The sequence below is a fragment of the Sarcophilus harrisii genome, chromosome 3 (assembly GCF_902635505.1).
Source record: "Sarcophilus harrisii chromosome 3, mSarHar1.11, whole genome shotgun sequence".
NCBI lineage: Eukaryota > Metazoa > Chordata > Mammalia > Dasyuromorphia > Dasyuridae > Sarcophilus > Sarcophilus harrisii.
The window spans coordinates 11,455,929-11,469,564 of NC_045428.1; the positions used below are offsets into that span (position 1 = coordinate 11,455,929).

General features: G+C 37.0%; 1 protein-coding gene across 15 annotated transcripts in view; it reads left to right on the plus strand.

Moving 5' to 3' along the window:
* The window catches only part of MBNL1 (muscleblind like splicing regulator 1), a 244,817-nt gene that overhangs the window by 195,211 nt on the left and 35,970 nt on the right, over nt 1-13,636 (plus strand). For all 15 annotated transcript variants that reach the window (XM_031957537.1, XM_023500855.2, XM_023500853.2 and 12 more), the window contains 2 exons: nt 1,490-1,660; nt 11,801-12,001. In XM_031957537.1, coding sequence (XP_031813397.1) covers nt 1,490-1,660; nt 11,801-12,001 — 372 coding nt within the window. The remainder of the gene's footprint in view (nt 1-1,489; nt 1,661-11,800; nt 12,002-13,636) is intronic.

Consider the following 13,636-nt stretch of genomic DNA (forward strand, 5'->3'; position numbering starts at 1 on the left):
TGGATTAGATAAGAGCTGTAAATAGTTATAGTCTTGGGGTGTTGAGAGGTTAAGGATCTTGCCTTGGGACCATGTAGCTAGAAGGGAACCTGGGACTCACTCACTTGAAGATCAGATCCCTCTCTATAATACTATAGCAAATTAAAGACTTGTGAAGCACTATGTATCTACTATCTCATCTAAATTGGGGGGTATTATTGTGCCCATTTTACAGGTAAAGAAAATGAGGCTCAGTAAGAGACAATATCTTGCCTGTGTTATTATAGCTAGTAATCTCCAGGGGTAGAATTCAAGCACATCTTCCTTTTGAAACATCTAATGTCATTGATGCTGAATTAAGAAACATTTATTAAGCATATATCACAAGGATTGCTGATACAAGGAGAGGTCTCTTTTCTCTTGGAGTTGATGGCTCCAATGGAGGAAGAAATATACATTGACTGCGTATGATTTGCTATATGGGCAACATCTAGGATTACTTGGGAATCATCCTCAAGTAATGATTGACAGGGGAGACACAATATCGAGGCAGTTCATGAAAAGCTCCTGATATAAAATGGGATTTTAGCTGGGATATGAGAAAGCTGGGGGAACCAGGAGGCAGGGAGGAAAAAGGTCAAACAAACATCTCAGGAACATTGGGCAGCCAAGGAAATTGCCTGAAGTTGGGAAATCATTTGAGAAATAGTAGAGATCATAATAATTGCAACCTAGACTATGGGTGTATATAAAGTGGGGGAAGACTGACAATGGGGATGAGGCTGGTGAGGATGGTATTTTTCACTTAATTTTGGCAGTGCTAGGGACCCATTGGAGTTTGTCACACTGATGCTTAAGGAATATCACTTTTACAGCTAAATGAAGGATGGACTGGAGTGGGAAATGTTGTGCCAGAAAGACCAGCCAGAAGCTATTGCATTTTTCTAGCCATGAGATGTTTAGAAATTTCAGAAAATCTCATTCTGTATGAGTAATGGTACTAGTTTTTTTCTTTTGGTTTTCAGAATACTGGTTGAGGACTCATTGCCAAAGTTATATTTCCTGTCAGTGTCACTCAATCGCTGTTATTTCTCAAGAATGAGATAGAATGAAAACTGTGAATCTGCGAAGTTGTGCATTCAGTTTGATTAGACTCAATACAGTTGACAGTAGGCACATTCTGGCACCAAAGTTAATCATTTTGTATCTCTTCTTGACACTCTAAAACCAGATGTCATAGTATAGCTAGCAGTTTCAAGGGAAGACTGTCATCGTTAATCAACTTCATCATGAAATGTTTAAATTTCTTAATAAGTTATTTTTATAGTATCAATGAATTTATCAATTTATAGAATATATTTCATTTACAATTATAGAGAATTGTTTCTATATTTTCTGCAGATATGAAGATAGTTAATATCAAGAATATTGTCTTGTTTGCTTGTAAATAATGGGAAGAGATTTCAGGTTTTTTTTTTTCAAATTTGTGTTTATTGTTTCTTTGTTATAGGGTCGCTGTTCAAGAGAGAACTGCAAATATCTTCACCCACCTCCCCACTTAAAAACACAGTTGGAAATAAATGGACGCAACAACCTGATTCAGCAGAAGAACATGGCCATGCTGGCCCAACAGATGCAACTTGCTAATGCCATGATCCCTGGCGCCCCGCTACAACCTGTGGTAAGCTGGCACTTATAGTATTCTCATTATCCAACCATGTCTTGGCATCCAATACCTTTTCAAATAGGCCATTGGAGAAGAATTCAAACTGAATCAAAATGGTGTATGTGACGTGTTCAACACTTGCTGGAAACCAATGGCACCAAGCATCCAACCCTGTTTTTCCCGTAATTACTGCAAATGGTGTCCAAGTTCCAAATTAGTGTCCAAGATAGTAAAATTTTCCAGTTTTGTTAATCTCTCTAGTAGTTCCAAGTCATTAAGCCTGCCAGTCATGTGTTGAATATATCATACAGAAATCACTTTGTAATGATAGTGATTTTCCCAAAGTTGGTCATAATCTGAAATAGAATCGTAATGCATGTTGTCCATCCTTGAGAATGAGTATACTTTTTACAGAGGCAAAACTATGGTTCCCCTGATAGCCAGATTGTTTTTAAAACTAATATAGAAATAGCCATACTTGTTGTGAAACTCTGGGATTGTGGATCCAGGGGGCAAGTATGTGGATAGTTACCATGGTCATTTTGCCATTAGAAATCACAAACTAGGGCCATCTTTGGAAAGGTCCAACTGTGGCTGCTGTATCTATTTCATGAGAGAAGCAAGGCGACAAAGGAATGGTGAGAGAGAAACTCTGGAAACAGCAGAATGGTCCACTATTTTGTGGACCACTATTCTGGTCCTGTAAGGTAGAGTATTGGAAGAAGGGGTTCACAATAGTTGGGAGGAAGGATCTTTAGAGGAGAGTCAGATTCTCCTGAAAATGAGGTGGTTAGACTATCGATCTGAAAGGGAGTTTGTTGGGAACAGAATGAGAATAACAATTAGCAGTACCATACGACTGAGGTGAGAAAATATGATTCAGAATACTTTCTTTTAAGTGGTATATATTTTAATTTAACAGAAACACCAGCTCAAACATTTATAATTTAAATTTACACAAATGCCAACCCACTCATTTTCAAACTACTATGCTTTAGTTTTCATTTGTTAAAGAAATCCATGCAGATATATTCCCTCCTGGCACAGGATGATCAGATTTCTTCCTTCTACTTCTTGGACCCTGCCAGCAGTCTTGGGGAGATCTGATAGGTACATTATAAGTGGCTCCCAATTTGCCGATAACATGATAGCTCCCTTAATGTTAGATAAGTTGCATGAATTAAGTATTTAAAACATTGTTGCATCAGATTGCAATAGGAAGCATTACTAGAACCAGGAAACGCTGTTTGCCTTAATATTGAGTACTACCATGATGCCTCCTGATGGGCAGTACTGACCCATCTATGAAGCATCCCCTGGAAGCCACCAGGGTTTTTCAGTTTTCTTTTGTTGTAAGAATTAAGTATTTCATCAATACTTGAATTGTCTAGAAGCAAAAGGCAAATAGCATAGTGTTTCATGGGAAATTTCCCTTCCTGCCTTTTAGGAAGACCGTCTTTTTGTTAGAAACATACCAAAAGTTCATCTTCATTTTTGCACATCCCCTTTCCGTTGTATAACTACATCAATATATGTCTAACTGGGCTTGATTCTTCTGTTAATCATAATCCACAATAGGACCGACAAGTTTACTCTTCAAATCTTATTCTATTATCACAATTGGAAGGTGATCCATGTTGAGCGTTCCTACCAGGTAACCCACAAGGCAGCTTTTTCTCCATTTCTAAATAACTAAGCTCGACCTTACCACTTCCTTGTTAGTATTGAGACCACTGTGCTAGGGATGAAATAACCAGTGACAAAGTTTAATTGAAGACGCATTGATCTACAAAGACACAAGAGCTTTTCCCAAAGTTGGTCATAATCTGAAATAGAATCGTACATGTTCATACAGTGTACTTAGAATCGGAAAGTCCCTGATGATTCCTATTTTTTTGGGATCATGGGAGAGGCACTTAAACTGCCCTATCATAAGTGGGATTATACCCATCACATGGGTATGATTATTACTTCTGGAGTTCCTGTGTCATTGGGATGTTGTGATGTTCCAAGGATACAATGTTAGGGAAGTGGTTCTCAAACTTTGAAGTCCTAAGTCAAGGCCAGCTATTATTATTTAATTTGGGACTTTTGATCATGTACTTCAAAGACATGTGCACAATGTTTTTGGATCAGAGATTCTGGATCTGAACAACTTTAGAGAACATCAAGTCCCCCTGTTATGTTTTACAGATGAGAGAAACTGAGGCCAGGTAAGCAATTTGCTCAGTTACACAGCAGTTTCTAAGGCAGAATTCAAACTCAAGGCTTCCTGGATCCAGTATGCTATCCACAAAACCATATTGCCTACAATTGTTAATTGAGTTATATTAAAATTTTGAGGTTTAAAAATCTAATTCTTCTTATACTATACTATAATATGTACATACATATATGTGTGTGTGTATCCATATAGCATAATGTAAGCTAAAAGAGATAATAGCAGTATATTTCAAATCAGATAACCTTTAGAGAAATTGGATTTTTTGGGAAACCTGTTAGATACTGCTGTCTCCCAGGAAAAAATAGGGGTGTGATAGACCATTTTTGGTCTCTGTGTGACAGTTACTATTACCATGCACTTCAGAATGGCTTTTAAATTCTATGTCTGTGTCTGTCCACAGAATGGTCCATTCAATGGGTGCCTCTACTCTAACAATTGCTGATATTTATATATAAATTTAATGTACACAGAACCCTAGAGATACTAATTTGAGACTCAGACAGTGGGAGCTATCATTACCCTCAATTTTTAGATGAGAAAATAGAACGTCAGGGAAGTTGTGACTTGTCCAACCTGTGGTGTGATTTAACCCTGAGGCTAGCTGATTCCAAAGCCAATCTTCCATTTTCTGTCCCATTCTGCCCCTGACCTGACTTGGGATTCCAAAAAAAATGTAAAATAGCATCCTTTCAGGTACTCCATAGTATGGAGAATCAACTGTGGGTAATCCAGGGTTATGAATAAGCAGCTGGATTGCCATTCTGAGTCCTTGAAATAATTTTAAATGAGTTTCATGATGTCAGGTAAGATTCATCAGGAGCATGGTGTAGAAAGGCTCTCTGGATTTGCAGCCACGTCTTTGGTGCAAATTCTGCCCTGATATTTAGTACTGAGGCAGTTTACTGTGTAACTCAGTTTCCTCATCTGTCAAATGTTGGGAGTTGGTCTTAGTATTCCCCAAATCCCAGATTCTATCCCATTTTCCTTCTCTTCTGACTGTCACCTCCATTTTGTTGTTTCCTCAGTCAGCATTAGCAGTGTCATGCGGAATGTTCTTTGCTCATCCTTTGTCATATTTCCAGGAATACCTAGAATACTTAAATTGTTTTCGAGAGCTTACTTCTCGCTGTGCCCAGGGAGTGGTCCAGACGAGGCTTTACTGTTACCCCTGAGTGTCCCGAGTAAACACCTCCTTATCTAAAAAGGGTGTCCCCTTTCACCCACCCTGCTGTAGGGAGTGTGACTGTGCAAAAGTGTGTCCGGCATGTCTCTGGGTCATGTGGGCAGGACTGCTTAATGTGGGGAAAATGTGCCAGCCTTACTGGAGAACTGTTTGAAGGGAGGCAGCTTGCTGGGATGTGAAGAGTACTGGCCTGGCAGCCAGGAAGAAGAGTCTTTGTGACAAAATTGGATCAAACAATCATCTCACAGGGTTATCCTAATAAAGAAAACAGTACCTGTCAAATGCTTTCTAAACCTTATAGTATGGTATGATGGAATAATTGTGTCTTGTGTTTCGATAATAAATGGGAAGGAGGGAGTGAGAGAAGGGGAAAGAGAGACAAACACAGAGACAGACAGACACAGAGACACAAACACACAGACACAGACAGAGAGACACACAGACAGACACACACACACAGACTCACACAGAGACAGACACAGAGACACAAACACACAAATAGACACAGACAGAGACACAGACACATACAGAGAGAGAGAGAGAGAGACTGAGAGACAGACAGACACAGAGAACACAGATAGAGAGACAGACACACACACATAGAGATAGACAGACAAACACTCAGAGACACACACAGAGATAGAGACAGAGAGAGGGAGAGGAAAGAGAGGAGGATAGAAAAAGAGGAGAAGCAGAAAGAATATAGGAGAATAAGGGGTATGTGTGTAAGAGAGAGAGAAAGAGACATACAGAGAGACAGAAAGACAGACACAGAGAGACAGATGCAGGGAAAGAGAGACAGAGACAAATGCAGAAAGAGGGAGACAAAGAATGAGGGAGAGATATACAGACAGAGACAGACACACATACACACAGAGAGACAGAGAGATGTAGGGAGAACAAGCATATTATTATATTGTAGAGTAGAAAATACCAACTGGATTTCAGGTAATTTTTTTTCTCTAAAATGATGTGATTAGAATGAATCCTCTCTAAAAGGCTTTGAAACTTTCCTACTGGTTCATGGAAAAGCTTATTTTGACTTCCCTGTTTTTGTATTTAAATATTTTTGCAAAGTAATATTTGAATAATTGGTAAACATTAGCAGGGAGAGACAAAAGGCATTCCCTAAACAGCCTGTTTTGTTCTGACCCTCTGGTAGTCTTTTGTAAGCAATGAAGGGACTTTGCCTTTTTTTTTTTTTTATTGAATTACTATAGAAGCCCCCGTGTCCAAAATAACCTCACTGATCTTTAGTCTTCGCTATGTAGTGGAAATGGTTATAGAAAAAAATCCAATCAGAAAGCCCTGTCAAATGTTAAAGCACACTCAGAAAGAAGATTTCTGGGTTTTTGATTGGCAGAGTTGATTCAAAAATATAATCAGTTTTCATTTTCTATTTTTATTATGGAAGGAGAATCATATAAAAGATCATTTTTAGACAATTTATATTTTATTAGCTTTGCATGAAATATGAACAGACACATACTACACACAAGCAGCTACATATGTGTATGTCAACTGATATGTTATTCCTTAATTTCAAGTGACTCCATCTCCATAAATCATGATACTGTCATGTAGAGTTTGAGAATGAATATTGTGCTTCTTGTTATTTGCAATATTTGTTGTGTTATCTCCCAGTTTGGGGATTCTCTTCCTTCCTAAATCACATTTATTTCTCTTTTCATATGATATTTCTCCCAAAAGTGACAGCCATAAGGGAAGAAACTTCTGGGTTTTGTCCTTTTGCTGCCTGTGCCTAGTATGATGTCTTGCATACAACAGGAGTTCAATAAATGCCTGTTTCATATGAGTTTAAAGATGACCACATAAAAAGGTTGTCTAGACTGAAATACATACTAAAGAGACCAACAAACAGTCTGAAAACATTTATTCCAAAACAAGTTAAGTAGACAGATGTTTATTTATTAAGCACCTACCATATGCCAGGTGCTGTGCTAGCCCTGGGGATACACTCTGTGCCCTAATAGGGGAGATGGCATTCAAACAACCATTTCCAAACAAGAGATGTAGAAGATAAAGTGGAGATGGGCAACAGAGAGAAGACTATTCTCTCACAATTAAAAAAGGAGCAGAAAAGGAAGTTTCCTGGAGAAGAAGGGATTTTGGCTGAGACTTGAAAGAATCAGAGGGCATTGCAAGCAAGAGGGATGGTGAGGGAAAATGCCCAAAGACTAGATAGTATTAGAATCCAGTTGTGAAAGTTTTAGGAAAAAGAAAGAAGGAAGTAGAAATTGTCAGGTTCCCTTTTATCTTAAATACATATTTGGAAAATGGTTCATTTAGTGTCTAAAAACCAAGTATTAGCAATTAATTTCTGCAGTAGAGCAGAACAGTGAACACGGTCATTAATTAGGGTCCAGTGTAAATTTCTGTTTATTTTCAGGCTTAATCACTGATTTGTTTTTCAATGAGATGCTGAGCTTCCTTGGAAGCTGTGGGTATTAATTAGTCAATGAGAATGTTTTTTTTCAATTTCACATCATAGCCCCAGGTTCAATCAGTACAGTAAAACATTGCTGTCAAAATAGAAACAAACCAACAAGCGATTAGCCTTGAAAATAGGAGTGTAAACAGAATCGAGCCAGATTGCTAATTGTTTTTCCCTTACATTGGGCTTTTGCCAGTTCAAGACCTACATCCAGCCATTGTCTTTGTTTTGACCATTTATAATGTCAGTAAGTGTTCACTGGGGCACTTGGACAGCCCTTTCTCTAGCTTCCGCAGTTAACTCACTGCTTCCATCCAATAATTTTTCCTGAGCTCATTGATTACCTTAAGGATAAAATGGAGTATGCTTGGTCTGTCCAATGTCCATCATCTCCTCTGTGAGCCCACTGTAGGCTGATTGTACATACTGTCTTTTCAGAACCGTCTGTTCCAGTCAAGTTGACCTTATTTCGCTCAGGACTGCTCATCCCATCTGCCACCTTGCCTTTGCCCCCATGCCTGGAATTAGTTTTCTCTTTTCTGCTTGTACTAGTGAAGTGTTAGCAATCAACTTGAGTAGCCTCTCTTACAAGAGGCAGGTCTTGGTTCTAGTTGTAAGTGGGCCCTCTCTATCCTCACCACATTGACTTGACTTTACTCTGCATTTATTTTCTATAAAATTATCTATATTGCCTTCCAAGAGAAGCTCATTTCTTTGAGGGTAGAGGCTGCTTAGTCTTTGGATATCCAAGCAGTTTGTACCCTGCTGGGCTCATCACATGGGGCTTAATAAATCCTGATTAAATTGAATTTATTATAGAATATTTTTGGGAATCAGTTGGGCAATCAACAATGTGCTTGGCATTCTAAGTACTAGAGACATTCAGACAAGTAAAATGATCGTTCCCCCTCAACAATTTCAAATTTTATTGGGGGAGAAAAATAAAACAAATTAAAAAAAAAAACCTTCATACACATATATATACAAAATGGTCCAAGCCAGCTCTAAAGTCATTTGACAGGTGAGACACTAGCAGTTGACAGGGATCAGGAGGGGTGAGGGAGGTGGGCTGAAGGTCAGAAAGCAGCTGGACACACTGATCTCTGCTTCAGGCTGCCCAGATCAGAACCCACTGCCCTGGACTAACCACAGAGCTTTGGAGAAAAAGAGCAAGGAAAGCTTTCTAAAATCTATATTTTTAAAAATGAAGAAATTGTATCTTTGCAGCCAGTGGGAATCAAGTCCCTTGGTTTTCAGCTATTTTTCTTGATGGGGAATCTGACTGTTCATGAAATCACTCTCGTTCTTCTGAGTGGGAGCAATTTGAGATAATGTGAGATGGATGAGTTGGACTTTCAGCCCTTTTGAAAACTACTGTCAATATGTCTTTCTTTTCCTGTGCTGTCTTTTAAGCAGGCAGCAGGAAAGAATTTATTCCTGTTGGAGTGAATTTGAAAAATAAAGGCATCTGAATCATTTTGGATTCACACCAAAGCAGTTCAATGGAAAGTCCTTTTGATTTCATAATTAATGACAATGATGATCAATGATTAATAATTATTCTGTTAATAATTTAATATCATAATCTTATTCCCTGAGGTTTACTGAGTACTTTGCACACATTAGTGTTGTATACTTAGCAAGGTACGTGTAATGGTAATAAGAATATTTCTGCTATTTAATGTATAGTAATGAGGACATGGGAAGAGTGGATGGAGAAGCCATTGGCAGCCTTCTTCTTTTCCTCCTCTCTTTTTCTCCCCTCTCTTCCTTCTCTTTCTCTTCTTCATCTTTATTTTCCTCCCTTTCTTTCTCTTCTCCCTTTTTCCTCTTCCCTTACCTCCTGTTACTCCTCTTCCTTTCTCATCTTCTCTTCCCCTACTCCTTTTCCTCCTCTTCTCTCCTTCTTTTTCGTCTTTTTCTCCCCTCCTTCCTTTCTCTTTTTTTTCTCTTTCTCTTCTCTCCTCCTCCTTGCATTTGTTTAAAAATGAGGATCCTTGTATGCATTTTAGCTCTAGTCAACTCTTTTCAAAACCCTATTTTGTATCTCTAATTGTAGTTCATATACTTTCTACAACATTCAAAATATAGGCTTCTGTATTCAGTGGGAGAGACAGGAACCCTCCTGAAAGAAAATGCTCATTTGTAGCCAAGTTGTATATATGGACTGAAAAGATCTTTTATTATAATTCTCAACAAACAGTAATAAGATCTAGCATTTATTTAGTAATGTTAGGTTTGCAAAACACTTTTCAGATATTTTTTCACTGGATCCTCACAATAATATCTGAGGTATTATTATTCCCACTTTATAGATGAGGAAACTGGGCAAACAGGAGTGAAGTGACTTTACTAATACACAGGTAGTTGGTTCTCAGGTGATTTTTGAACTCAGATCTTTCTGACAACTACTGAAATATTTAACATCTTGTATTTTTAAATATTATAAACAAAGGACAAAAAATTTTAGGGCTTTGTACACTAATAGTTTTATTTTTTATTTGAGATTTCACTTATTTTTTATATTTTTCTCAATTACATATAAACAGTAATTTTTAACATTTAAAAATATAGACATTTAATGTTTAAAACAAATTTGACTTTGAAATTTCCTCCCTCTCTCCTTAATAGATGTCTGTTGAATTAATTAATTTAAGTAAAGTCTATTTCTTAACCTCAAATATATTTATTTCACAATTATGGTAGAGCAAAGTCATACTGTTTAGATAGGACACTAAAACTTCATGCCTCAAAGTCTTGTTAATTAACATGTGAATTATCACAACCTTATCTTGAATTTGTCACTAATGGGTCTAGTAAATTGAGCATTTTAGGAAATAATGTATTATATAAATGTTAGTGTTCTATTTTCACTGTGTGAAATGTTATGCTTAGAGAGCAACAAACATATGCAAACAAATAAAAATTGAATTTTGTGATTTTTAAATATTATATTGTTCATTTGCTTTTCTAATCATGCCTAACTCTTTGTAAATCTATTTTTTTTGTTTTTGTTTTTATGGTAAAGATACTGATGTAGTTTGCTATTTCCTTCTTTAGCTCATTTTATTTTATTTTTTTTTACTTTTTATTTTCAAAACACATTGCATAGCCACGTGGCTCAGATTTTCTCCTTTCCCCTACTCCCCTCCCACAGATGGGGGAATGAATGGGGCCACCATGAATAAATAATCCAATATATGTTATATGTGTTAAAATATAAGTTAAATTTAATATATGTATATATATATATTTATACAATTATTGCACAAGAAAAATCGGATAGAAAAGGAAAGAAAATGAGTAAGAAAACAAAATGTAAGCAAACACCATCAAAAAGAGTGAAAATGCTATGTTGTGATCCCACTGTCCTCTCTCTGGGTGTAGATAGCTCTCTTCATCACGAGACCATTGGAACTGACATCAGTCATCTCATTGTTGGAAAATAGCTCACTTTATAGACGCAGAAACGGAGGCAAACAGATTATGTGACTTATTCAGAGGCACTCAGGTCCTAAGTGTCTGAGGCCATATTGGAATTCAGAAAGAAACTGTTCACTTAATTCCATACCTGGTACTATATCTGCTGTGCTACATATCTGACAAAAACATAAATATACTGATAGACCAATCAAACCTGTTACCCCTAACTTTGCATTTCTTTGAATCCTTAGCATATTAGAGTATCTGGCATATAGTAAACCCTTCATGAATGCTTGTTGACTAACTGACTTGGCCCATTTGCTAAGAAGGCATATTGTTATGTCACCTTTCTCAAGATACTGAAGAAATATCAATGCATTATCCTCTGAACTTATTTATTCTCTCAAAAAATGGGATGCTTATTGCTTATTAGCACTCAGGCGCAGTTCTTTCAAGCATTTCAGATAGCCCTGTGAAGAATTCTTTGTGATACATTACCAAGGTTAAATCAGGTCAGGTTTGAAGAGTTGGACAATGGCTAGAAGGTATTTTAGCCCTGAAAAGCACAGCTATCCCTTTTCAAGTAAAATTTATTACTGTCATAGATTGCAAATTTGTGGAGGGGAGGGTGAAGGGTGGAAAATTTCAAGACCATATTGCTTAAATAAAAAAGAAATTTTTATCTTTGTTATGCCTTTTTTTTTTTTTTTTGACAATAAATGTGTATTTATAAAACAGCAAACAAACAAAAGAAACTTGACTGGAATGATACCCATAATCCATTGCCCTAGGGATTTAGAAAGTAACATGTGTGCGTCATTAAATAGCATGAATACTAATAGAGTTTTTTTTCTTTTTTTTTTTTTTCAGCCAATGTTTTCTGTTGCCCCAAGCCTAGCCACTAATGCATCAGCCGCCTTCAATCCCTACCTGGGACCTGTTTCCCCAGGCTTGGTCCCGGCAGACATCTTGCCAACCGCACCGATGCTGGTTACGGGGAATCCTGGCGTCCCAGTACCTGCTGCAGCAGCTGCTGCTGCACAGAAATTAATGAGGACAGATAGACTGGAGGTAGGAAACAGTATGGCTATGATTGGTGGTTGTTCTTTGTAATCTCAGCAGTTCTAGGGCCAGGAGGAGGATATGCCCTGTTGATTCACTCAAGTTTGTGTTTAGGACAACAGCCCTACTTTTCTTTAGAGGAACGTGACTATTTAAATAAGCCTGTGTATCGCTGTGCAAATGAGGGTAATTATACCAGTCCGCTAATATGATTCATTAATCAGATATTATGAAGATTAATGAGATAATGTATGCAAAATATCTCCAAGATTCATGGGCAGAATATCATACATAGGATAACTACTGTTTGGATGATTTGGATGACTCGTTAATGGCATTTTTGTTTATCTAATAATTACCTGATAAAAGCCATTGAATAGGGAAGGAAATATTTTCTCCTGGATAATAATTGGATACCCAGGCTTTTCTGGGAATGAATCAGAAGGAATAGATAAAGCACAAAACTTTTGAAGTGGCTGCTATAAATGTGAGGAGAAAGATCAGGTCTTAAGCTTTCTGATAAGTACATGGCAAGTGAAAATTATATTTTTGGCAACATAAGCCGGGATATCTGGCATTGGCTTTGAAAAAAAGAATTAAGTTACTTTCCACTTTTCCCTGGTTCCCTTTTCTGATTAGCATCCTTCAGCATTTCACATCGAGAAACTTGACGTAATTTTGCATATTATATTGGGATCATTTCCCCTTTGAAAGCAATTACTAAAAGGAACGCAACATCATCTCATTTATCCACATAGGCAACATGGTGAAGAATAGAGGCAGTGTGGTCTTGTGGGAAAAACACAGCATTTCGAGGCAAATGACCTGGTTTTCCCCTGGAGGTTCCACAATTTAGGAACTGTTTGACTTTGGGCAAATTCTGGTGTCCCCTTGGGCCCCAGGTTCCTTGTCCATTAGAATTTAAGCTCTTGTCAAGTAGGGATGAGTTTATTCTTTGTATTTATGTCCCTGGTGCTAATCAAAGTGTTGAATGCTTTGTGGGCTGAATAATGACAATAACAACTAACATTAATATGGCACTTGAAGTTTTACGACATGCTTTGTGAATATTGTCCCATTTTATCCCCATAACCACTTTCAGAGATAGGAACTATGTGTGTGTGTGTATATATATATATATATATATATATATATATATACATATACATATACATATATATATGATATATATTATCTGAATAATAGTTCAGATAGGAACTATTATTATTCCCTTCTTTACAGATGAGGAAATTTTAAGAGTAAGAGAAAGGAAGAAAAGAGATGAGAAGGGAACAAATATTTATTAAATATCTATGTGCCAGATACCATGCTAAACACTTTTTAAAGAATATTTTATTTTCCCTAAGTACATGTAAGATAATTTATAACATTCATTGTTTTTTTTTTTTTTTAAGTTTTGAGTTCCAAATTCTATCCTTCCATGTATTCCTTCCCCCTTCCCTGAGAAAGAAAGCAATCCTATACACACATACAATTATATCAAACATTTCCATATTAGTCACTTTGTGGAAGAAAACTCGAATCACTCTCTCCCCCTCAAAAAAAGTGAAAAATAGTATGCTTTAGGCTGTATTTAGACATTAGTTCTTTCTCTGGAGGTGGATAGCATTTTTATCATGAGTC